The 24332-nt window shown below is 43.5% G+C and overlaps 1 protein-coding gene across 2 annotated transcripts in view; it reads right to left on the minus strand.

Annotated features, from left to right (window-relative positions):
* Nucleotides 1-24332, minus strand: part of RPS6KA5 (ribosomal protein S6 kinase A5) — a 543858-nt gene that overhangs the window by 96083 nt on the left and 423443 nt on the right. Inside the window, exon 13 of one of the 2 annotated variants that reach the window (XM_085626531.1) lies at nucleotides 5731-5901. The exons of the other annotated variant lie outside the window; for it this stretch is intronic. Within the exon in view, the coding sequence (XP_085482657.1) occupies nucleotides 5731-5901 (171 nt within the window). The remainder of the gene's footprint in view (nucleotides 1-5730; nucleotides 5902-24332) is intronic. 2 annotated transcript variants of the gene reach the window in all.

The following is a 24332-nucleotide window of genomic DNA, read 5'->3' on the forward strand; positions in this document are numbered from 1 at the left end:
CGCATGTGAGGAACTGGAGGACAGTGGACCGTTGCCCCACCCCCTGGACTGCATGTACAGAACTTACCAGAGACAGTCGCGGCAGCTTTAGTGCCCACTTTGCACATTGACTCCAGTTGTTTAGATCCTGCTGGTGCGTTAAGACTGATTTAATTTTTGTATCAGAAATTCCTGGGAAACCCTGCCTGCCAAATAGTGCTTCAGCACTGGAACAATTTTGACTTTAATGAAGAGTCGAAGCGCGACTTCTGGGACTCGGACTACTAGTGAATCTTACCCTGAATGTTGCCTATAGCGAATGGGGAATATTCATTACCTCTAACAAGACAGGAGTGGAACTCCGGGATGTGCTCGTTAAAAACACTAGAGTCCTGACCTTTGGGGACTGTGTGTATTGTTTGTGAATGCCCTATTTTACTTTGTGTTCATATAAAAATACTCAACAAGAATTTGACCGGACGATCATTTATTGCTGCTGCTGAATTTATATTTTGAGTTGTGAGCCAGTGTTCAAACCCCCTGTGTCTACTTCACACTCCAGCCCTGCGGGGAAGCCTTGGACTTCTCAACCTGTGTTACCATTTAGAGTAAAGTGATGAAGGGGTACTTGGCCCAATTGCTGAGAACCTATAGTAGGTTGGGCCCTGGGACATTAGAAGTAAAAGGCATAAACGTCCACAGTTGGGCCCACTAACTCCTGCTTGTCCCATGACCCTCTGAACGGGGTTCTGACAGCATTCCTCTCTTGTAAAAAGGGCAGATCCGCCCTCAAAGTAGCCCCCTTTATTAAAAGGGACTACTATGGCAATGTGTGCTTTTCTTAGACAAAAAAAATGTTTAGTTTTAGCCAGTTCTTTTTTTCTGCGAGCGCTTTGCAACTCCACCTATATTAAAGTTTTACAAAAATCATGACAAAACAAAATATCACCGAAGTCAAAATGCCATCAGCCAATGGCAAAAATATTGGCTTTGCAAGTGTTGGTTTCCTTCCTGGTCTTAGCCTGGCTAGGGAATTCTGACTCTTGGTAGTATATGCCACAAGGCTTGCATATTCGGCTCCTTGTTAATCAAACACACAAAAAACGATGGGAGGCTGCTTGCAATAAGTCTAACCACTGGCTATAGCTCTGGGTGGCACTCCAAACCCATCGTTCTTTCAATCACCATGCCACCACAGTTTGGACTCAGCCACATGCAAATCAGCCTTGATCCTGCTCCTCATGGGAACAGTTTAGCCCGAACTGTCAATCCAGGACCTCCCTGAACCGGCATACAAGCAACCCAGGACCGGTTTTGCCCTAGTTTTGGGCTCATCAGCCAGATAAAGCTTGGTTCCAGTGACACAGTGAGCATGGGGTCCCACGCCTGGGCATACCCATGCCACTTAGGTGATGGGAGGCTGCTTGCAATAAGCCTAACCACTGACAATAGCTTGGGGTAACCACTCCAACCCATCATTCTTTTGTTCACCATGTCACCTAAGTTTGGATCCAGCCATATTCAAAAGATGCTGATGAGCCCATAACTAGGGCGAAACTGGTCCTGGGTGTTCTGGTTTAGGGAGGACCTGGCTAGGCAGTTTGGATTGTACTGGTGCCATTAGGTGTAGGGTCCAGACTGATTTGCATATGCCTCTGTCCAAACTAGAATTGCATGGTGAGCAAAAAAACGATGGATTTAGACCCAGATCTCTGTACTTGGGGTGAATGTTTGACATCCATTGTTCTTTTTGCATTATACATAGTTGTTGCAGAAAAAAATAGGCTAAAATCTCTTGTGTCAGTTTGGTTACATAATCTGCTTTTGCTGGAATGCAGTTTACAGGCAATGTAGCTAGAAATCCGACCAGTTGCCCAGTGGTACAAGTTATACCAATATATGACTTCACCCCAGAGGGTGATAGAGTTCGGCAGCGGTCTCAAAATGAGGCATGCTTTGTGGGGAAGGAGATTTAACTCACATAGTAAAATAGTACGCTGTTGGTGCAAAATTATTTATACATTGTCACTGGCAACCCGATTTCTCACCCAAGATGATTTACTTAGGCGTTACGGATGAAGGAGAGGGTCCAAGGGGAAAACGGACAAAAGTAGGTGTGGGAAAAATTAAATCGAAATGAGACGCTGCTAGATATTGGAGATCTCAGGCAGCACCCCCAACTGCAACAGGGTTAAGGAGAATGAATTGGCACTCTAAATTAGAAGAGCCGGTTTACCAATCAAGAGGATACCCGAAGAAACATACAACAAGCATTGGCATAGCCAACAGGTCTCGCCTTTGGGACCTTATAAGTGTTTAGCCATGCAGCACCTTATCCTGAGTGCTGTGCCGCCAGGGGTTGAAGTTCTATACAATTACTACAGACTGGGTTATGCAGTTTGATTCAGGAATACATGCTTGCCTCAGGAAACATTTATGGACACATTCCACGGCTTCTTAATGCACAGACAAAGACAGGTGCCTTGATGCAAGTTAACAGCACTATAACATTTCAGCACCATGCAAATGAGGTTCTCGTTGTCCAAAATGCCTATCACAGCTAACTAGGCTGCCTCACAGGTGGTGTTTTGTTGTTAGAAGATGCTATTGAGACTTTTACAACTCCAGCTTCAGATGGAAAGAAGTCACCCAGCTCTTGGTGTGACAAGAGTCACCAAAGCGAAAATATCTAAAGAGATGCTTCAAGCGAAAGATGTGTATCATCATCACAGAAGTGGCCCCATCGATCGTGTTGGGTAGAGCTCCCAGTGTCTTCGGATCAAATTTACATTCAGTTGGGACCACGATCAATGCCTGGGTCTCTCAACACGTGGATGGGAGAAGATCTGGAGAATTCATGCATTGGAACAGAATAGAAGGAACAAAATCACTCCAGAAAACTACCTCCAATCCCACCTGCAGGGAGAGAATGGGAAGAAATGCCCCATGAGCTCATCAAAGACTGCTGAGAGATCCCACAAGGCAAGAAGACGGGCACCCAGGAGTCCTTTTTTTAAGAATTCTCAGATGGCATCAAGGGTGTCTTGGTGCTGTACAGACACTGAATCCTTGTCTTAGGCTGGAGAAGGCAGTGCAAATCCAGATACTGATTTTAGTGGACAGATATTGCCTCAACAATGTTGCCTCAGAAGTTGCTGATGTCCTAAAAATAAAACTGTCTAAAGATGGTTTTATCAGCAGATGACAGATGTTGCTCTGAACTCTGAGGCAATGCTCCGTGGCTCACGTGTTTCCTAGCAGGCCTTTCACATTTAACAAGGACTGATAAGAAATGCGGCGCCAAAGGTTTTAAATCACGAGTTTTACACAAATGGCTCTCGGCCCTAGTTTTTTTATTTTGCACAATAACTGCCTGCATGTAATACCTGTTGACACTGCGTAGCCGTAGATAAAAAGCACGTTCAATGGAATGTCGTACAGTGAAGCGTGCCACAAATATAATTTGAGCGTTGTTTCCAATTGCACGGGAAAAAACTCTTAATTGGGCTTACAAATCGACTGTGTACTGTCAATATTCCTCATTGTTGTTTTTTGCACCCAAAAAAATACAAATATTAAGGTATCAACTTAATCAAAAGCATACCGTAAATTTCGGACATACCGCCCTATACTTACTAACATAGCCTAATTTAGGATCTTGCGTCTTGCTACTCAGCGCTGCATAATAATAATAACTGCACTTATAGCACAGTAAACCCTTTCTGTGTAGCTAGGCGCTTCACAGCGTTTATAACACAGCTGCAGTTTTAAGCAGCAGAGTGGTATTCGTTTTATCGACTCTTCAGGATGAACCACTTTGTAAGCTCTGCGGTGAACCCGTGACCTGCAGCTTTACAAGCGCGTACCTGCAACAGGCGCATTAATTCATTGAGCTGTCTTAACCAGAAGTTTTTGTGCTTACTTTGCATGTCAGAAAATGCTGACTCGGAACAGACCCTGGGGCAGCTTATAAATTGACTGCATAATGCACTCACCGGGGGCGCATTCTCGGCGCGCGCCTTCCGCATCGTGCAGGAATGCTGGCCTTGCAGCCCAGCCTGACCCCTGTGCGGGACGTGACCGGGCTTGAAAGAGGGGGCATGGCGCCCGGCTGGACACGGGGCATGGAGAGGCAGACTGTGCCTTCGGATTACCTGCGCGCCGCTGCTCGCTCCCGAGAGCAAAGTACCGTGGGAGAGAACTTTAAAAAAAGAAGGTGGGACATGCACCCATCATTTGCGTGCTTTCATTATTGAAAGACCCATGCAAAAGTCAATCCTATGTGTGGGAGTAGTCAGACCCACATGGAGTAGTTTAGAGTACTTACTCAGGCTCAACCTAAAAAATATGGGGGCCATGCTGAGATATTTTTCATTACATGAAATATGAATAAAATAGGACGCACGTGGGTGGAATTAGGATCCACTAACAATTTTAATACACAACTATTACTGTACTTGACCTGCACATTTGCTACATCTATCAAACCAGAGGTTTATATTAGCTACTCCAGTATATGTTTCTTCCTGAGAAACCTATAAAGTTCAATAAAAAAAGGCCAGTAAGCACAAAGGTAAAGCTGACCTTACAGAATGGTATGGGGCCTCATTCCAAGTAAAAGAAATCCATTATGATATATTTTAGTGATGACCTGGGCAGGAGTATATATTCATTGTGCAGAAAAGAGAAAATACTAGCTGCCTGTTCTCAATTCACAGATACATTGCTATGTGATAATGAACTAGTCTTCCACTGCCCTCACTGGTCCTAATATTTTTTTTAAAAGCAGTATGTCCCTATTTAAAATAAGCATTGACAAAGACAAAAGGTCCATGGTTTTGCTTTTTAAACCGATTGGCTTTACCAAAGTACTTTATCGATGCTGCACAGCATCAGGATAATAAGAAAAGACGGCTCCCTGACGAAACCGTTGATGCTTGTCGATTTATTCTGTAGGTGCAGGTAAGCATATCTAGCATGCACAAGCCTACAGAATGACGCAGACGTCATTTTATTTTTATTTTTATTTAGTGATTAAAGCTGGCAGACTTCACATGACTTTAAAAAAAAAGATTTATTTTTATGTGAAAGCGCAAAATCAAAATAAATAACAAATTAAATGGACCACAGGAGTAAATCAGCGACAGAATAGCGAGCGGTTGGGAGGAAGAGAGGAAATGCAGCACAACAAGAAAAAGAGCAACACAGAGGTGGAGGAGAAGCACACGAGAGAGAACAACAAGGAGCAAGGGAGTTAGGGAAGAAGAACGAAAGAGAGAATGCGCAGCATATGAAGGAGAGAAAAACTCTGGGATGTGAGAACTGCACTAGGGAGACAGCATCACAGAGCACAAGGGCAGGGAAGTTTGGGGAGGGGAGAAGTGCACAAGAGAGCACAAACAGTATGTGAGGAAGAGAGAAACAAGCGGTGTGGGGAGCTGGTATTTGTTGGGGTAGAAGCACATGAGGGAGGGTGCTTAAACGAAAAAAACAATGTGCTATGCTCCAGGGGAGGGACAAATACAAGAAGAGGCAAGCCATCGAATAAGAAGAAAGCAAATGCCAGTGACATAAAGGCAACCAACAGTAAGCAATGGGTGGGCTGAAAGCCTGCTGTAAGTTCACGATAGGTCTTTCACAACCAAACGACTTAGCTGTCTGGTAGGCGACCTAAAAAGGACTTTAAAGAAGACATTTATGATTTTAAAAATATATATATATATATATATATATATAGGTGCTATACAATACCTCAGGTTTTAGATCTCTGTGCACTACTCCAACATCATGCATGTGACTAACAGCTGAAACAAGCTTGCGCATAATGCAACTGGCTTCTGTTTCACTAAAGTGTTTTTTTTTCTTAATGCGTTCGAGTAGCTCCCCTCCTTTAAGCAGTTCCATTACTAAAAATGTGTGAAGCTGGAAAGAGAAAGACAATTGAAATTAACACAGCACTAATCACACATTTCAATTTTTTTAATGTAAGCTTCATATATACACACACACACACACACATATATATATATATATATATATATATATATATATATATATATTTTTATAATAATTATTTCCTTAAATGTGAAAATTCTAGTTCACTGCAAAATAATGGGAGCAATTCATTGTAACACTATTTATGCAATCAAAGATACATTGGTGGTTGTAATTTGAGAGACAGCAATGACATATTGAAACCATAACTGTAGCAGTATTCTGAGAGTTGCTCTTCCCGTTCTTTTCAGGACCCTGACAGTAAAGGAACAGAAAGAAGGGTTTGCACGTGTGTACCGAAGAATAGAAGACTATAGCAAGCAGATAGGTGAATCAAGATGAGAGACTGAGGCCAGTGTAAAGAGAGAACAGATAGGTATGAACCCTAAAAGTTAATCTAAAAAGAAGGTGGCAGGACTTTTTAAGAAAAATGCCACCTACAAATACTTCTGCAGAACGGGATTTTAAGAAAACACTTCCATATAGCGCAGCAGTAGTAACAACACTCCAGGAGTTGCTGGTGGCTAGTCCAATTGACGATTTCATACAGATTGAGACTCCAGATAATCACTTAAATCCTCTCGAGAATGTTTAGAATTCAAATAAACAAATTTGAGTGGAATATACTGCGCACAATTTAAGCAGCCTTCTGCCCACATTTATCAGAAACGTTGACATAATTCCAGGAGAGATGACCAGCCCCCAGTCTTCATTAAGAAGCTCCCCAAGGAGAGGAGGTGATACAAGTAGCCTTTTTCTCTATAGTACCTGAGGATTTCAGGGACATTTATGCAAAAGAGTGGGCTCCCAAACAAGTTTCAGCCTTCTACAAGTAGGGTGAGATAAACACTCCATTCCACATGTTATTCCCTTGTGTAGTGAGCCACAAGCACAAGCTCAATATCCAAAGAAGCCAGAAGCAAAGTGCGATATAAAAGCATACTTAAAAATACATTGTTTAATTGAGATGAAAAAAGGTAAATGCAAACCAATAACCTTCATGGCACATACACAGATACATTTCCGGATCTGAAGATAATCTCTACAATCATGACCTGCATACAGTTCTATCCTGCAGTCACACATTGCATGTCCTGCTTCACCTCCCCAAGCCAGCATGTATCTCACGTCTTACTCCTCCCACTCATCCTATCAGTCCATTATTTTATTCATTTTCTGGGGCAGGTTCTCACTTTATATGCACATTTCTCTGTAGGCATACATCAGTCTAAATTTTAGGTCCATATCTGTACTGTATAAAAGCAATACCAAATCAACTACGATATCAGGGCATTATAGTGTCTTGCCTTTCACCAATAAACACTCATCTTTCAAAATCAGACAGATCCTATAGAATTGTTTTAGATTATAGAAATCTGTAACCACACACACAAACATACGCAGTTCAAAACGCCCACAGCACAGGTTTAATGACAAATTTAGTATGGAAAAAATATAAAACAATCTTCTAAAATTTCCAATCGGTTTTTCAGTAAACATATAGCGAGTATCTAACCACTCTTAAGTTTGATGGAATTAAGTATTCATCAAAAGATTTTCCACTCGATACAAGCATAGCCTTGGTTCATTCTCTGTTTAAAAAAAAATCTTTTTTTGTTTGTTTTTTCTAACGTTAAATAAAACGATACAGCAAACTTTGCATTAGGGCACAGAACGTGCACCAAACAATGAATACTAAACAAAAAAGGAGGCACGCACACACTCACTCCTACCCTTTCAAGCACAAGGGGCAACTGCATGACATTTCCATATATAGAAAAAACCACAATGGTAAGTGTAATGACTCTCCCACACTAAACACAGTGGTGCAATTATGTCAAGGAATCTTCAATTCCCGGTAAATAATGGATATTACAGTGTTTCATTCACCCTACCCATACAATATGAAATTTGTGCAGGCCCTCGGTCTCCCCGTCTCCTAACTTCACGGAGGATTGCATCCCTGTAGTTTTGTATAATTGTTTGTTGCAGGCACACGGGGGTGAGAGGGGACAGGGGGCGCCAAGGAGCGGTGTGCCCTCTCCACAACTAACACAAGAGGACAGGGATGCCTCAGAGATTTTCTCCCTGAACCAGCTTTCCAAGAACAACTCTGACGCAGTGTCTACCGCACCCTCAGAGGACCCCATTAAGCATAATTTACACCTCTGGGATCGACCCTAGGCATTCCCCACACGTGCCTCTGGGTCCCAGTGTTTGTTTTGAGGGTTGCCACTGTGGCCTCAAGGGACGACAGTTCTTCTTGCATCTGAACAATTTGCTGTTCCGTCACCTTGGATCTGTCTACAACCTTACGGAGGTCCCCTCTGAGGAGGTACACATACAGAGTGATGGAGTCTATCTTGGCCCGGACATTGGAACTGGAGGCTTTAATCGCCCCCTCTGTTTTCAGCTGCCCCCCAGTAGGGCCAGTGGCAGTATACTGGTCCATCTTGGTTTGGTGGGGTCTAAGGGGCGCTCTGTCTCTGCCAAATATAGGGCCCTATGAGAAGGTGGGGGACTAAGATCCCATTGGTCAACTTCACCGTCTAACACCCTGGACCTGGGGCAGTTCAGTGCATACCTACATCGTGTCAAGAAGTCCCAGGCCCCCTCAGGGAGAGGGCCACTGAAGCAGTCTCGGGGTCAGACCACCTCGCTAACTTACTGAACCAAATCCAAGAGGCGTCACCTCCACGGGCTCCTGCCAGCAGGGGCGCTCCAAATAGAGCGGTCCTGTATCTGCTAGACCAACACCATTACCATACACCAGGAGCCTCTGTACAATGCACCCGGTCGTCCATCAAGCCGGACACCCCCCGTGACTCATTCTCAGCATGCATTATGGAGATCTTACAACCAGATCCCAATGTGACATCATACACTGATGACATTTACCTCAGAGGTGATGACTTAAATGCTAGGATGGACCGGATAGAAACAATTCTAACATCACAAAATTACCTTTAAAAAGTCTAAAATGACCTACCTGATTGTGGCTTTTATTGGGTATGAATTATCCAGCAAGTGACTGACAGATGATTTCCTTCAGAAATGTGCTACCTTACGGTCTCCCGTAATAATGAAGAAGTTAAAATCCCTGTTAGGATTTCCTAACTTTGGGCAAACTTGCTTGCCACACTATGCTGAGTGAGTGAAGCACTTATAGAACTACATTTCTCCCATCTTTTCTTCAAAACAATATACAAACACACTGATATCCTGTGTGCAGTGCAAGTAGTCATGCTAGAGACAAAATATTTACTGACTAGGGATAACAAGACACACCTACTATTAAGAACTGAAACAAACAACTCAGGTTACAGATATGTAATCTACAATGAGGGACATAAGATTCTTTTAGCATACAAATCACACTTGTATTGCCCAGCCACAGCACATTTTGCTTCCATGGAGTAAATTCTTGCAGCTGTGCATGCAGCCATTTTGAAAAAGCATTAGTTGGCACAGGGAAAATTAATGATTGTGGTTTTGCCTGTTGCTACACTAGATGCGGCCACTTGGGCAAGTATTTCCAATGCTCGTGCTCTACACCTGAGATGGGTGAACTGGGGGTCTTTGTTAAGCGCAGCTGATGTAAAGTTTAAATATGATCGGACTCCTCAGACACAAGCATTTCTCCTCCAATATGAGCAGAATTTACCTCAGACTCCACAAGCCTTAGCCCTTGAGTCATATCCGAGCATGAACCTGCAGTTGGGACTAAACAAAAGTACTCCATAGCCTGTGCAGCAGTGCAGAGTTTAGTCAAAAATGGTCAATTCCACCCAAAGCACACCCACACCAGAATTCTAGGTGAAAGCATAACACAACATGCAGAAACTCATGCCATGGTGCTTGCATTACAGAAGGCTGATATGTCAGTTCCCGCGCTTAGCATGTCAGATTTATCCTTCTGTGTGTAAGAATACAATCTAGTTTTGAAACACTGGCGCCTGAACAGATTCAAAGATTCAAAAGGGATACTGACTAAGAATAAACAGCTCTGTGGAAAGATAGCTGTCTTACAGGATAAGCTTCCACTGGTCTGTGTGTCCACTTACTTTGGCACATCAGTGTGACAGGCCAAAGGAACAGTGCAGCCAACCTAGCCTTGAAGGCTGCAGTGCAGACTGGTAAATTGGCAGTCAACCAAATCCTAGATGAAGACTGACATGGATATACTAGCAGCAATACAAGCAACAGTAAAGAGTGAAATACATCCAGCCGGCTTTCCTCTCAAATACTCCTATACACTCAATTCAGATAACACTCCTGAGGTTTCCATGCCAGGAGAGGGAAATAGGATATTCCCCAATAAGCTGGCTATATAATATGTAATTACAGCAGCTCATGAGGGGTTAGCTTCTGCTCATGCTGGGATAAATGCAGCTACAGCAATGCTACTGATGGCCATGGTTACTTAAACAAGCCAGATATTATGTTCGGCAGTGTAATGTTTATAAACAGATTAAAGCTTCTAGTGTTAGAAGACCAGAGCAAAACCCACCCTTCACAGTCTGCAATCTACTATTTAGAATTTTATATTCGGACCATGTTGGGCCAATAAACTGATACTAGTATATATTGGAGGCAATAGATTCATGTTCTCAATTCCTGTGGAAATGCAGATGCTTGAACAGTCGGAAAGGACTTGCCGGGTTTTATAGACAAGGAAGCAGTCCATACATTTCATTCAGACAATGCTCCTACGTTCACTTCAAAAGCTTACAGGAATGCTATGTCTGTTCTGAGCGTGTGAGCAATTTAGCAACCTGTTCCGATCAGAGAGTAACAGCTTAATAGAGCAAGCTAACGGCGCACTTTAACACTAACTGCTATGTTGCTTAGTTTTGTTCTTAGTTGGTATCGTTCCCTGTATGGCGTTTAGAGTATTAAATAACTTGCCTAAAAGAGAACTGGGTTGCTGCACCCCATATGTAGTACACTTTGGAGTACCTACACATCTATCTGTCCTAGATAACACTGGGAAGGTGGCAGATGAAAAGATAATTGACCTGGACCAACGTTTAAATAAATTGCAGAATATCCAAGAGGTGAGAGACAAGCTCTCTAATTTGGAGAATTCTGAACCCCCCCCCCCACTGGCGAAGCAAAGGTATCACCAGCTGCTAATGGTGGGTTCCCCAAGCAGGTGATCTAGTCCGAGAAACAATCCACACCACCCTTTCCAGTTCTTGGTTTAAAAGTCACACAAACTGTAATCCTGCCTCCTCTGTCTGGTTCAAAGAAAAACAGGCGGGTTTCCATTGACAATAAGAAGCACTGTGTGGTAGATCCTGTACAGCATACCATCCAGAACATTAAGAAGGGCACAGAGTAGAGTCTCGCAGTCTCTCCCAAAACTGAATAAATAATCCTTGAAGAGTACAGTAATATCACTAGCTTAGGTTCCAGCCGGAAATAGTTGAGCTTACTGGTTCACCAGTTTTACACCAAACAATAGATTTGAGGGAAGAATCTGATGCTGCAATTTCTGCAGTTACAATTGTTAAAATCAACGCTGTTGTTTACTGTGCAACACTGTATGAATCAACATGAATTGAGATGATGCTTTCTTGACAACGTTTTAAGAGAATTATTCTGATCTGTTTAGCACAGATGACTTTCATCACACTCCCTGCCATTGATTTATTTTTGCTAATCATTGGTTTTGTGACAGGTACTTAACTCCCTTGTCCTATATTTGGATTGCTACAGGAATGTTTCTTTTAATCATGTGTCTTATGACGCTGTCGCTTTGCTACATTACATCCTTGAAAGAACAATACCACAACCTATGGTTTAAGAACTACAACTGCATCTTTCTTCCCACAGAGCTTGACGAGATCTCTACGTTGCAAACATTACAGCTTGTCCTGTGCCCGGTGGCATTATTTAGTAAAGGGTTCCTTATCAGGTTATAGAACCGACTGAGACATTGAAATTGCCATATGTTTGAAAGTTTAAATGACTATTGTGCTTATTCCTGGTTTTATTGCAGATGAGTGAGACAAAGACTGTACAACACAAGATGTCTGATTTACAGGCATATACAAGAATGAATATTGAAGATCTTCATTTGAATGCATTTAATTACAAATTTATGAATGGTTTTCATTACTATGCATTCCTTGGAAGGTGTATTGCTACTATGTTTATCTCCTGTGGGATTGCCCATTTTCATAGTTGCTACACTAGAGTTGAAAGTGCTACTGATTGTGTTCCTCCTTGTTTGTTTATGTAGAACAAGGTGGTTGTGTTGTCTGTTTGTATCAGAATCGTCTTGCCATAGAGCTCTTTCTGAAAGGCTTTTAAGGCTAGGAACACTGTTTTTAATTCCAAGATGTTGATGTGATATTGTATCCTGCTCTGTCCACACTCCCCTTACTTTGAGGTTGTTCATGTGAGCTCCTCATCCTATGTGGGAGGAATCTGTAGTTATGGTCACCGTTGGAGTTGGTTGTATACAAGGTCTCCCTTGTGAAATGTTTGTTTTGTTCCACTATGCTATATCCTTCTGTTTCCTTTGAGTGACAACCACTAGATCTTCCCAATTCCCTGTTGCTTGTGACCATTGTGCTTGAAGCCATTCCTGGAATGGTCTTATGTGTAGGCGAATGTTGGGGATTAAGTGAATGCACAGGGCCATAACCCCCAGCAGCTTCCCAACTGTCCTCACTGTCAGAGCTCGCACCTTCGGTATAGCTGTGTTTCCTTCAGTAGGGCTGTTGTTCGTTTCTCGCTTAGGAACACCTTACCAAAAACTGCAGTTATTTTCGCTCCCAAAAACACCTCTTCCTGTTCTTTCTATGCAGAAGACTTCTCCCACTGTATGGAGAAACTGAGCTGGTGTACTGTCTCTATTACCTGATGTATATGTTGTTTGCAAGCTTTGTATGAGTTTACTCTTATTAGCCAGTCGTCTAAGTATGGGTATACATGGATACCCTGCCTTCTTAAGTATGCGGCCACTGCTGCTAGGCACTTTGTAAATACCCTTGGTGCAGACTTTAACCCAAATGCTAGCACTTTGAATTGGTAGTATTTGTTGTTGACCACAAATTTTAAGAGTTTTTTGTGTTCGTTGTTCATGGGGATGTGCAGATAAGCGTCCTTCATGCCTATTGTGGCCATGTAGTCCCCTTTTTGTAGTTGTGGTGTCACTTCCTGCAGGGTTGTCATCTTGAACCTTTGGGTCTTTATGAATTTGTTGAGGAACCTTAGGTCTAAGATAGGACGCAGTGTCTCACCTACCTGTGGAATTAGAAAGTATGTGGAGTAATTTCCCCTGTTTATTTCCATGTGTGGCACTAACTTTATAGCTTCCTTCACCAGAAGTTCTCGTACTTCTTGAAGTAGCTGAGTAGTTTCCCGCCTTGAATGCATCTTCCTCCTTGGGCCTCTGTTTGGAGGTGGTTTGATTAGTTCTATACAGTAACCGTACTGTATTGTGTTAAAGATCCATTTGTCTGAAGTGATGTTTCTCCACTCATGGAGGTATGGTTTTAGCCTGCCTCCACTAGTGTAGAATGACGGAGTAACTGGTTGTTTGTTTTTTCCTTTTGTCATGTTGCTCCCCTTGTGGGCCCACTCCCTGATGTTTCTGAGGTGTGTATTGTGTTTGGTGTGCAGTCATTTGGTTGTTGTGGGCCCTCTCTCCCTTTCTGGAAGGCCTCGAAAGGACCGTCTTCCTTGCTGGTATTGCCAGCTCTGTTGCTGCCCCGTTGTTGCGTTTGGCTTCCCCCCGGTAAGCTTGTTGATATGTTTGATGCAAGGTTGTGAGGTGATGGTTTCCCCTACTTGCTGAAATTCTTGAGGGGGTTGTTCCTCTACGCATGCCACCTCTGAATTGTAGAGCCTCCATAGATCTTGCTGTCTCATTGTCCTTTTTTTTTAACTTGGTTTAGTGTGTCGTTCCAAACAGCTGTTCTCCATTGAATGGTGCATTTAGTATATTGTTCTGCACCTCTGACTTGAACCCTGAGATTTGTAGCCATGCATGCCTTCTTTCTGTGTTACTGATCATCGCCTGCCTACTTGATGTTTCTGCGGCATCTAGGGCTGCTTTTAAGCAGGTATTTTCTATATTGCTGCCTTCTACTACTAAGTGGCTTGCTCTCTTTTGGTATTGTTCTGGTAGGTGCTTTAGTAGCTGCCGTATCTTCTACCAGTGCTGGTATGCATACCGGTTGAATAACGCATTAGAATTGCCGATGCGCCATTGGTTTGCTGCACTTCTTTCTACTTTTCTGCCCATAAGGTCCATTCTCTTGCTTCCTTTATCTGGTGGCGGTCCAGTAGTACTTGGTACATTAGCCCTTTTCCTGGCCATGGCTGTTATGATAGAGTCAGCAGACACTGACCCCTTGAAGTAATTAGGATCTTTGGAGGAGTGTTTGTATTTTTTATCACCTCTAGGCAAGACTGCCTTACATGTGGCAGGCTCCTTAACTGCCTCCTTTACCTGGTCTAGTAAACTTGGTAGCATCGGGAGGAATTAGTAACTTGATTGTGTTGGCATTAGAGTTTCCAGCAAAAAACATGACTGAGATTTTTCTTCCTCGAGTTGTACTCCATAGGTATCTGCTGCCGTTTTAATGACTTGGTTGTACATACCAATATCATCTGGTGAAGAAGGTCTCGAAGGATAGGTGTCGACAGCCTCCTCTGGGGAATCAGTGTCGTGGTCTTGCCATTGTAGCTCTTGGACTTCGGAGGTATGTGATCCTATGGGAGTATGTTCTTCTTCGAAAAAGAACTCTCCTTCTTCTAGAAGAACGGGGGTCAATGGAGGCTCTAAATCCTCGAAGCCTTTCACAATTTCAGTCGAGGTCTTCTACGGTATCTTGAATTGTTTCAAGCTTTTGTCGAAATCTTTCTTTCGCTGTAGAATACTTGCCATTTCGACTTCGAGCCTTTTCCTCTTTGCCTCGACCTCTGATGCGTGTGTTTTGGTGTCGAGATTTTCAGCCTTTCGTTTTGTGGTAGAAGGTGCCTTGACGCCTGACACAACTCAGATTTTTCGGATTTCTTTTCCCTGTCTTTTGACATCTTGGATCTTTCAAGGGTTTTTACAGTTACGGAGTCCTTGTCTAAGGATCCAACAGTATGTTTTTCTCTGGATGCAGCTGTGGACGCCGAGTGTCTTGACACCGAAGCTCCCTTCGAGGCCCTTGAGCCTGTCTTTCAAGACTCGTCTATTTTCTTCGAGGACGATGTTTCTCTTACCTCTCAAAGTTTTCTTTTTGACCTCGAGGACTTGGATGTCCATGTCTGTGTCGCCTTCTGGCCCTTCTGCGACATTGTCCTCTTCCTCGCTGGAGAGTGCCAGGTCCCGTAGCGATGGTGCAGTATCTTGCCCCAGCATGTTATAGTTGGCTCTCCTCTGCCTCTCCTTTATCCTCAGGGTCTTCGGGGTGAACGCCAAACAAGTGTTGTAATCAGCACTTCGGTGATCTACCTGTTAGAAGAGGTTGCAGACTGGATGTTGGTCCTTCTGGATGAACTTGTGATGGCAATTCTGGCAAAACTTGAACAGTGTTTTATCCAGCACCAAGCAGAGAGAGACCCCAGTACGCGCATTGTCTTCTGGTCATCGACTAGGCTGTTTTTCCCCTTTCTGGACTCTACGGCACCCTGGTTCGAGGTCCGGTACCTTGAATCGCCATACAATAGATTTTTGTCGATTCTTCTCTCCAAAGTTTTGAAGCTCCTCTTGTATCGATCCAGACCCAACGGAGGAAAAAAAGAATCTGAAGATGGCGACCAAAGGTGGGAGCTTCCGAAGGAACCACGACGACGTCACAAGGGACACCAAATGATGGAACGTCGACGCTCACCAACAGGAGAAACCAGCATTGGCATAGCCAATAGGTCTCGCCTTTGGGACCTTATAAGTGTTTAGTCATGCAACAGTTAATGATGTTGCCCCAAGGATATTGTGCTGGATAACTAAACACTTATAAGGTCCCAAAGGCGAGATCTATTGGCTATGCCAATGCTCATTTACGTGTGCACTCTACCTTCACGGATAGTAAAAAATACACACATTTTATTAAGTGTAATTTGTACTTTTTTGCGTGTGTATGTGTGCAGGGCACAGTTCTAGCTTCACCCGACCCCCCCCCATGTGTGTGCACGTGTGTGTGTGTGTGTGTACGCGCGCAGGCCTCGTTCTAGCTTCATCCACAGCCCCCTCTTTGCATGTTTATGTGTACTCAAGTCATCCCTCGCTTCGCCTGTGGCCCCTCTTTGCATGTTTATGTGTACGCAGGTCCAAGCTCCCCTCCCCGCATCAACACCCCCCACCATCCCCCACAAATGTTTGTTTTTTCCCAGCAGAGTGTGTTGTGGGGCACAACTGGCCTGTGGCTGAATAAGTGACTACATCCGGTAAGGGGGCGTTTCCAGGTGGGAGGGGTTCGTTCGGGGAGGGGTGGGTACATCAAGGACCCTCATGGTGCGGCGCGATGCTCTGCGGGTTCTAAGGGGGCGCGCAATCTTGAACTCTGTGTATAGATGTGGACACCTGCGTAGCAGTATTCATTATTGGGATCTGATTTGCTTGAGTTAATCGGATACACAGAAGTCTTCATGCATAGCTGCCAAGGTTTCAGATTGCCATCTGTGAGATTTTCAAAATTTCTGTGTAGTTATGAGTGACATTTCAACAGCTATGAGTGACATCAAGTTATGAAGACCAGGGAAACAAATATCAGAAATAACAGACATGCTGAGCGGCTCCCCCCACACACAGATGTAGCCTGTGGTTAACTTTAAAGGTATTGGTATGGTTTTCCGAACTCAACGTTATAAGCAACGGCCATTACCTTTAATTAGAACTGTACGTTTCAATTCAACTTTAAACTCAAAATCATTAAGTCGCACGCGTGACTGGAAAAATCAATAAATATTTTCTCACCAGACAAAAGAGCTAAGCTGCTCCTTCAGTTGAGCCAGTAGTGCAGCACATAAAGCACGGACCTGGGAAATCACTGCTTACACATAATAGCAATAGAGGGGGGGCTGAATCTTTAAGCAATAGGCAGAGTGGAGCTGCAGGGGCTCTTAGAAGGGGTGAAACAACAGCAAGGCCTCATTAACATGCAAATGGTTTTTTAAAGACCTGTGAAGTGCTCGGGTGCGGCTGTGTATGTGCCCGGGGAGCTGTCTCATCCCGGGCTGCTACACACGATGGTGGGGGGGGGGGGTTTGGGGGGGGAGAGAGGGGAGAGGGCTGAAGCCCTTTGAACCCAATGGGTGTTGCGCGCCTGCCCTGTGGTAGCTTAAGCTTTTCCGACAGGGCTCGCTAAGCAGTGTAATTAAATCAATAGATGCGCACTGCCCCCGGGGTCTGGTGTGCAGCCTCCCGCTATTTTTAACGAGTTACACGGACCTCTACCCACCCAGCACCAACCACGCTGTTAAAACAAGTTCTACAGGCCAATAACGTGAAAACAAAAAGTACTACTGGAGAAATGATAACGCGGTTAATGTTGTAGCAAAATCAGCACAACTTGAAAAACAAATTACGCTCTGTACCATCATCTGAAGTGTGTGCTGCTACTGTTACACTTTCTACAGAGCAGTTCCTGCATGTTATCGTACTCCCAAAGTGATTAATGCACCTTTTGAACTGTCAGTTGCACATCATTATATGTACAGCATTCCACTGATCTCACTCTTTTACATGTAGCACCCGAAACCTCATTAAATACGATGGGGATGACTTTCTCCATTCCTAGCTATATAGCATACATAGGAAGGGAGACAGTTTACACATGCACTGCCTTGCAAAGGTGATCTTGTCTGCTGGCGTGGCATAACCAAAAGCTAAGGTGACAGAGGGAGGCATAGGAATAACAAAGTGCCACTTGTCCGCTACTTACACGGACTGTCAGCAAATTCAGTGCAACCCTCGTTGTCCGTAGTTGAGCTTATAACGCATGCCATTCCTCTGTCCATTTAGCACTTCCGCGTCCCACAACAACCAATGCCAAGGCTGAATAGATTCTTGAAGCCGGATGTGAGTGAGAGTCAATACTTATTGTCTAAAATGACCTGAGATTGGAGCACTGGCGGCATCTTAGCCAATGTTAATACGCGGTAGAATTCCGAAGTGCTCGTTGGCTGTGGAGTCGACTTATGCCTCCCCCAAGCAGTTTCTATTAAATCGAGGTTTCGGCGAAAGACTGTGGATTCTCAAGAATATGCAGGAGTCTAGAGCCACGGTATGGGGGGGGGGGGGGTTCAAGGTTGGGTGGAGTCACGAGGGGCGGAGCTTGAAAAACAGACTGACCATCTATTTATGCCAAAAAAAACAAGCATTGGCCACGAAAGTCATCACGATCACGAATGCTGTGAAAGCGAAAGTGATCGCGATGACGCGCTTAACACGCAAGGGATGCGCGAGCACTCCTGTGGCTCAGTCTGGGTGTGAAGATGAAACAGTATGTAAGGCAGAAAGGCGTTCCTGAGTGCTGCTGGCTGGCCTAGCGCATGGCGGCTGCATGCGTGCACGCAAGCGCTAGGCCAGCCAGCAGCACTTTAAAAACTCACATACAAAATGTGTCTCCGAGCAGCGCATGCGCGCTGACTCAGCGAGACCTAAAAAGATCAACAAGGAAATACAACAATTCCGGACCCGACCACTAGATGGCAGTATAATGCACAGCATGTGAATCCAGAAAAGATTGAAGCTGCAAAATCACAGATTCCCAATCCTCTCAACGGTGTTCATGTGAATCAGTCTTTGACTTCATCTTCCTCCATTTGTGTCAATGTTTAAACACCAAATGTCTCTTGTACACATTGAGAGAAAAACAAAAACAAATTCTAGCCCTCATGACTGCTGAAAGCACTGCACTCAGGCTCACGGTGCATTACAGAATCTCGACACATTTCCATGAAAAGGAGGCTAAACAAAGTGTCCCTTATATGCATCTAGATTGCGTCGCACGATGCCAGTACAATACCTTGTAACATAAGTGAGACCCTGCCAAATGGCAAAATTAAGAAAAAACATATTTGGCGGCACAGGACTGTTGGATTATTATTACAAATAATAAGCAGAGTAAAAAGTATCCATTATAAGTGTTTTACTCCATTTCAAAAACTACCCAATGTGCAAATGAAAAAACCTGAATAGTTTCCAGGCAATTTAACGGATTTTATAAAACATTAATTTTCATAAAAGGATTTAAATTTTGTATTTTAACACCCCGTAAAAATGCCAAAGTAGCAAATCCATTTTAGTTTCTACAAAAGCTCATACTGAAAAAGTGCATCTCAATTAAATGACATGTGGCTGCAGTTTGCTCCTCGTGCAATATGTACAATTGTGGATACTGGACTGGCAATAATCAGGGATATTTGATTAATCAAGTGGACTACATCACAAAGTAGCAGCAGTTCCCTTTAAAGACACGGAGGCTAACATTATGCATATTTCTTTTAATGCCGCTCAAAGCAGCCACTTAGAAGCAATACATCACAAAGTGAAAAGGATCTAGAACAGAATCTTCAGGTTGTACAATAGTCATGCACGTAGTTTGATCTGCCTCTTTAAATGCGAGGAAGTTAAGTCTTTCCAGTGACCGAACACTCAAACGTAACTTATAGGTTCCAAACGAGAACGGCGAGAAAGTATAGGAGGACGCAGCAAAGGTGCTTAGGAGAAGAGTAGTCGGACTTGAATCTCCAGAAGCAAACTCTTACGGGTGCATCCTTATAGGAGAGCCATCTATGGAGAATTATCTGAAAAAGAGACAGAGTTAGTGTTCTATACTCGTGCACCCTAGGAAACAGGAATTGTCAAATGAAAAAGGATGTGTTACAATACATTGATCATCATACATTCCCAGTCATGTATTTTGTTTCATTCCTTCTTTCGTTATATATATATATATATATATAGGCAGAAAAACAATCTATCCAAAGGACAAGTTGACCAAAATTCAGTAAAACCTATTAAATAAAATTCCAATTAATATATAGTAAGCCATTATCCACTTCCGGTGGAAGGGTTGGGATAATGTTAGCCTCCGTTGTCTTTAATGAAATCCACATTCTCTGGTCATAATATTAGGAGAATCGCAATTTCATTACAAGACCGGAGGCTACCATTATGCATGTTGGTAGTCATGTAACACTACGTCAGACATGTGTTCGATAGGTTTACAATAGTGTTTAGCAAAGGTGCTGGAATTGGACCAATCGGCTGCTTTAAGGATGTTATCCAGCTTACCACCTTTCCAAAAGGATTCGCTAGCCATAGCGCCCCTTATTGAGTGCGCTTGAAATCTTTTAAGGTCTACACCCGCTAATTGCATTGACAATTTAACCCATCTTGGTATAGAAGCTGAAGTGATGGGTTTGAAGGGTTTAACAAAGGAAATTAGTATTTGGTTGACACCAGCAGTGTGATGTTCACTCATTCTTGCATCAAAAACTTTCATGCAATCTGGCACACATAGCTTTTTACATGCATCAAATCTTGGGTAGACGATCATGTCTGACATAGTCTTAGTCCTTTTAATAATTTCAAACTTGACGCCAAAAGCATTGTACGCTCTATTAGTTATTTCCAGTGCCCTAACGTCTGATACTCTACGGCAAGAGATTAGGCATAGGAGAGACGCTAGCTTAATGGAGAGTTTTTTCTTTTAGAGGTACCTGTTCTCAGGCCAGCCAGAGAAAAGATCAAGTAATAACTTGACGTTCCATAGTGTCTCATATTTAGGCTTGGGTAGTCTCTTAAGTCTAATGCTTTTCATTATTCTGCATATTATGGTGTTTTTACCTATAGTTTTGCCACTTATTGAAGTGTGACCTGCTGAAATAGCTGATCTTTAGCATTTAATTGAACTGTAGCTATGTCCCCTCTCAAATTGTTCAACCAGGAAGTTTGCTACATGTACGATCGGAGCCTCCACGGAATCCAGGTTCCTTTCCAGGCACCAACGTACCCAGGTCCTCCAGATGCCATTGTACCTATAGTGTGTTCGAGGGGCCCAAGACTCTTGGAGGAGTATTGTAGCCTGTCTTGAAAGGTTAGAGATTTACAGAGATTTCGTGACACTTTCTAGGCAACCGTCTATGTCCTTTAAAAGGCCTTGAGAGGCTGGAAGTAGAAAGATAATTTTTCAGGCTAACTCCAAAGCTGTCAGAAACCATGGTTTGGATGGCCAGAAGGATGTTACTAGAATTATAGAACATTGCTCTAGTCTCAATTTCTGGAGTACTCACTGGATCATAGCAGAGGGGGGAAAGTCGAATCCACCAATCGATTTCCACGGTTGGAGAAAGGCATTGACTGCCAGAGCACACGGGTCTGGCACCCAGCTGAAGTAATTATGCAGCTGGATGGTCAATCTGCTTGCGAAGAGGTCTCCCTCTAGAGGGCCCCAGAAGTGGTCTAGAGTTCTGAATACATTTATGTTGAGTTTCCAATAATTGTGGTCTACAAGGAACCTGAAGTTCCAATCCGCAAAATCATTGTTTTTGCCTGGAAAGTATTCTGCTTTTAGAGCTATTTTGTGTTCTATGCAGAACATCCATAATTTCTTGGCTAGATTGGATAGGTCTGATGATTTCGTGTCCCCTACGCGATTTATGTATGCCACAGCTGACATGTTATCCATTTTTAGAATGACTGATCTGCCCTGAAGGGATTGCTTGAAACTCATCAGGGCATAGAGCAGGCACCCCAGCAGTGAAGGCTCACGTCTGATTCCAGGATAAAGTCTGGGGAGTTCCCGAAAATGGCTTTGCCATTCCAAGCATCTATGTTTTCTAGCCACCAGGTCAGTTCTCTGTCTAGGCTTCCTGGTCAAGGGATATTTGATCTCCATACCATAGGCTGGCTCGAAGGGCTCTGGCCTTTACCCTTTGTAGGGCCCGATAATGTAAAGGACCTGGGAAAATAGCTTGGACAGAGGATAAAAGGAGGCACAGGAATCTGGCTAATTCTCTAAGGGATAAGAAATCCAGTTTCAGAACATGCCGAATCTCTTTTCAAAATTTGGTAATATTCTTTTCTGGGAGGAGTAACATTGACTTTACAGAGTCCACTGTGAAACCCAAAAATTCTAGAGACCCAGAGGGGGTCATAATGGACTTGTTTATTATGAAGCCTAGGCTCTCTATGAGGTTTACAGTAGTATTTAGGTCTTCCAGTATTTGGGAGTGATTTTGAGACAGAAGAAGGATGTCGTCGAGGTAGACGATGAGACGGATTCCTCTTTCTAAGAAGGATGCGATAGTCCTCATTACCTTGGTGAAACACCAGGGGGCAGAGGAGAGACCAAAAGTGAGAGCTTGGAATTGGTATAGATGGTTATTCCAAGTGAATTGGAGGCAAGGCTGGCATTCTAAGGCCATCAAAATCGTGAAGTAGGCATCTTTCAAGTCTAGTTTCACTAGCCAGTCTTTTTCCATAAGCATGTCTCTGAGGTGGTGGATACCCTCCATTTTGAAGTGTCTGTAAATGAGAGATTTGTTCAGCTCTCTCAGGTTTATGACAGGACTCCAACCTGTGTCTTTTTTCCTCTACTAGGAATAGATTGCTTAGGAAGTTCATATGATCCCAAGGTACCTCTACAATTACTCCTTTCTCTATCATGGAATTCACTTCTTCTACCACTATTTTCTGTTGCTCTTCTGTCAAAGATGAGACTCTTGGGGGTGTGTGTTGTGCTGGTGTTTCTGAAAAATCTATTTTGAAGCCATGAATGGTTTTTAAACCTAAGGATCCTGGGTGATTTTCTCTCATGTTTGTGAAAAGTATTTCAGTAGTTTCCCCACTTTTCCCGCTGAAAAGGAAGGAGGAGGAGGTGAGTTGGTACTTACTTGGGAGGTTGGTGGAGCCTTGCCCTTAAGCTCTGAACTCTCTATAATGATAAGGTCTTCCTCTCTGGGAGTAGAACGAAGAGGAGGTGTTTACCTGGTAGGGGCGTCCAAATACTCTTTGTCTGAAGAAGGGTCTTTGATAAGGACAGCCGGCGGGGCGACCCTTCTGCCGGCCCTGGCAAAAACACTTGGATTGAACACACTGCGCATATTAATTTGAGCCTTGTCTAGCACAGTAAAGGTTGCAACTTATTTCCCCAGACTCTTAATCATGTCCTCCCCAAAGGGGACTTCTTTGGGGTTAGCCGTGGGATCTTAGTCCTTCGTCTTTCCGCATTAATTGCAGCATTCGCATTCCCCAGAAGGATCAGGGTACTTTGATTCCATCCTCTTAGTAACTCGAGGTTTAGGGGGGTGCCGCTAATATGGCTCTCTTTGGCTAAGTGGATAATCCTGCAAAGAGGTCCTAAGATATCAAGCATGCCCTTAGGGACCTTTCCATGCCCTTCCTTGGTTCTCTGCCCAGTTTGAATAAGAATTTTATAAGTTCTGGGTCCAGGTTGGGTGTGAGACATACTTTCTCCTAGACCACTGGTCTGGGACATTCCACAGCGTGTCCCTTTCCAGGGGGTTTCTGTTCCATCTTTTAATGAATTTAGCTATGTGGTCTTGGGGGCCACCATTCTGTGCTCCTGGGGTTTTGGATATAGTAGGGGGAAAACATCTCCTCACCCAGAGGGTTAAATATTATTTCTATAGAGGACGACGGTAATTCTTCCTCTGAAAGGAGGAACTCTAGGTCACGTTCATCTTGGACAAGGTCAAGGATGTATTCATCCATGGTCTCAAGGCCTCCTTGTGATTCTAAATCAACTTCATGAGGGTCAGAATGAACATTTAAATATTGCGCCCGCTTGGGACACCCAGTTTTTGGGGCACGTAGGTCTCCCTTATAATTTGAGGTGCTTAGACCACCTTTAAAAAGATGAGGTGTGTAGACCTCCCAGTATGTTTGAGGTGCTTGGACCTCCCGATGTGCTCAATGGGCTCAATCTTTCAATATTATTACTTTTCTTTGACCTTTTGCTCCCTTTTTTTTAGAGCAATCCCTACTTGGCCCGCTTTGGGGGTCAGAGGTGTTATCTTCAGCCTCAATTATAGTTCTCTTGGCTGCCATAACCTGGTGGAGGGTCTCGCCCATGCAAGAGTGCATTTCCTGCTGGATTATCTTTTTGATATGGTCATTGTGAAGGTTGGCGATGGGGGCAGGAGCCTCAGAATCATCTGACTCAATCTCAGACATGATATGCTAAGAAATCCCCTAAGGTTTTTATCCTTCTTATTATTTGTTAAAGGGTTGGAAGAGAACAATAAGGTATATAGTTTAGAGAAGGGTTAAATATATAGATATGGGTAAATGATGAAAGGGTTTGGAGACTTGGCCAAATCACAAGGGATATTTCTTGAAGAAACTGCTCAAAGAAGTGTAAAAATAAGGGTTTTCCTGC

The sequence above is a fragment of the Triturus cristatus genome, chromosome 9 (genome assembly GCF_964204655.1).
Source record: "Triturus cristatus chromosome 9, aTriCri1.1, whole genome shotgun sequence".
Taxonomy (NCBI): Eukaryota; Metazoa; Chordata; class Amphibia; order Caudata; family Salamandridae; genus Triturus; species Triturus cristatus.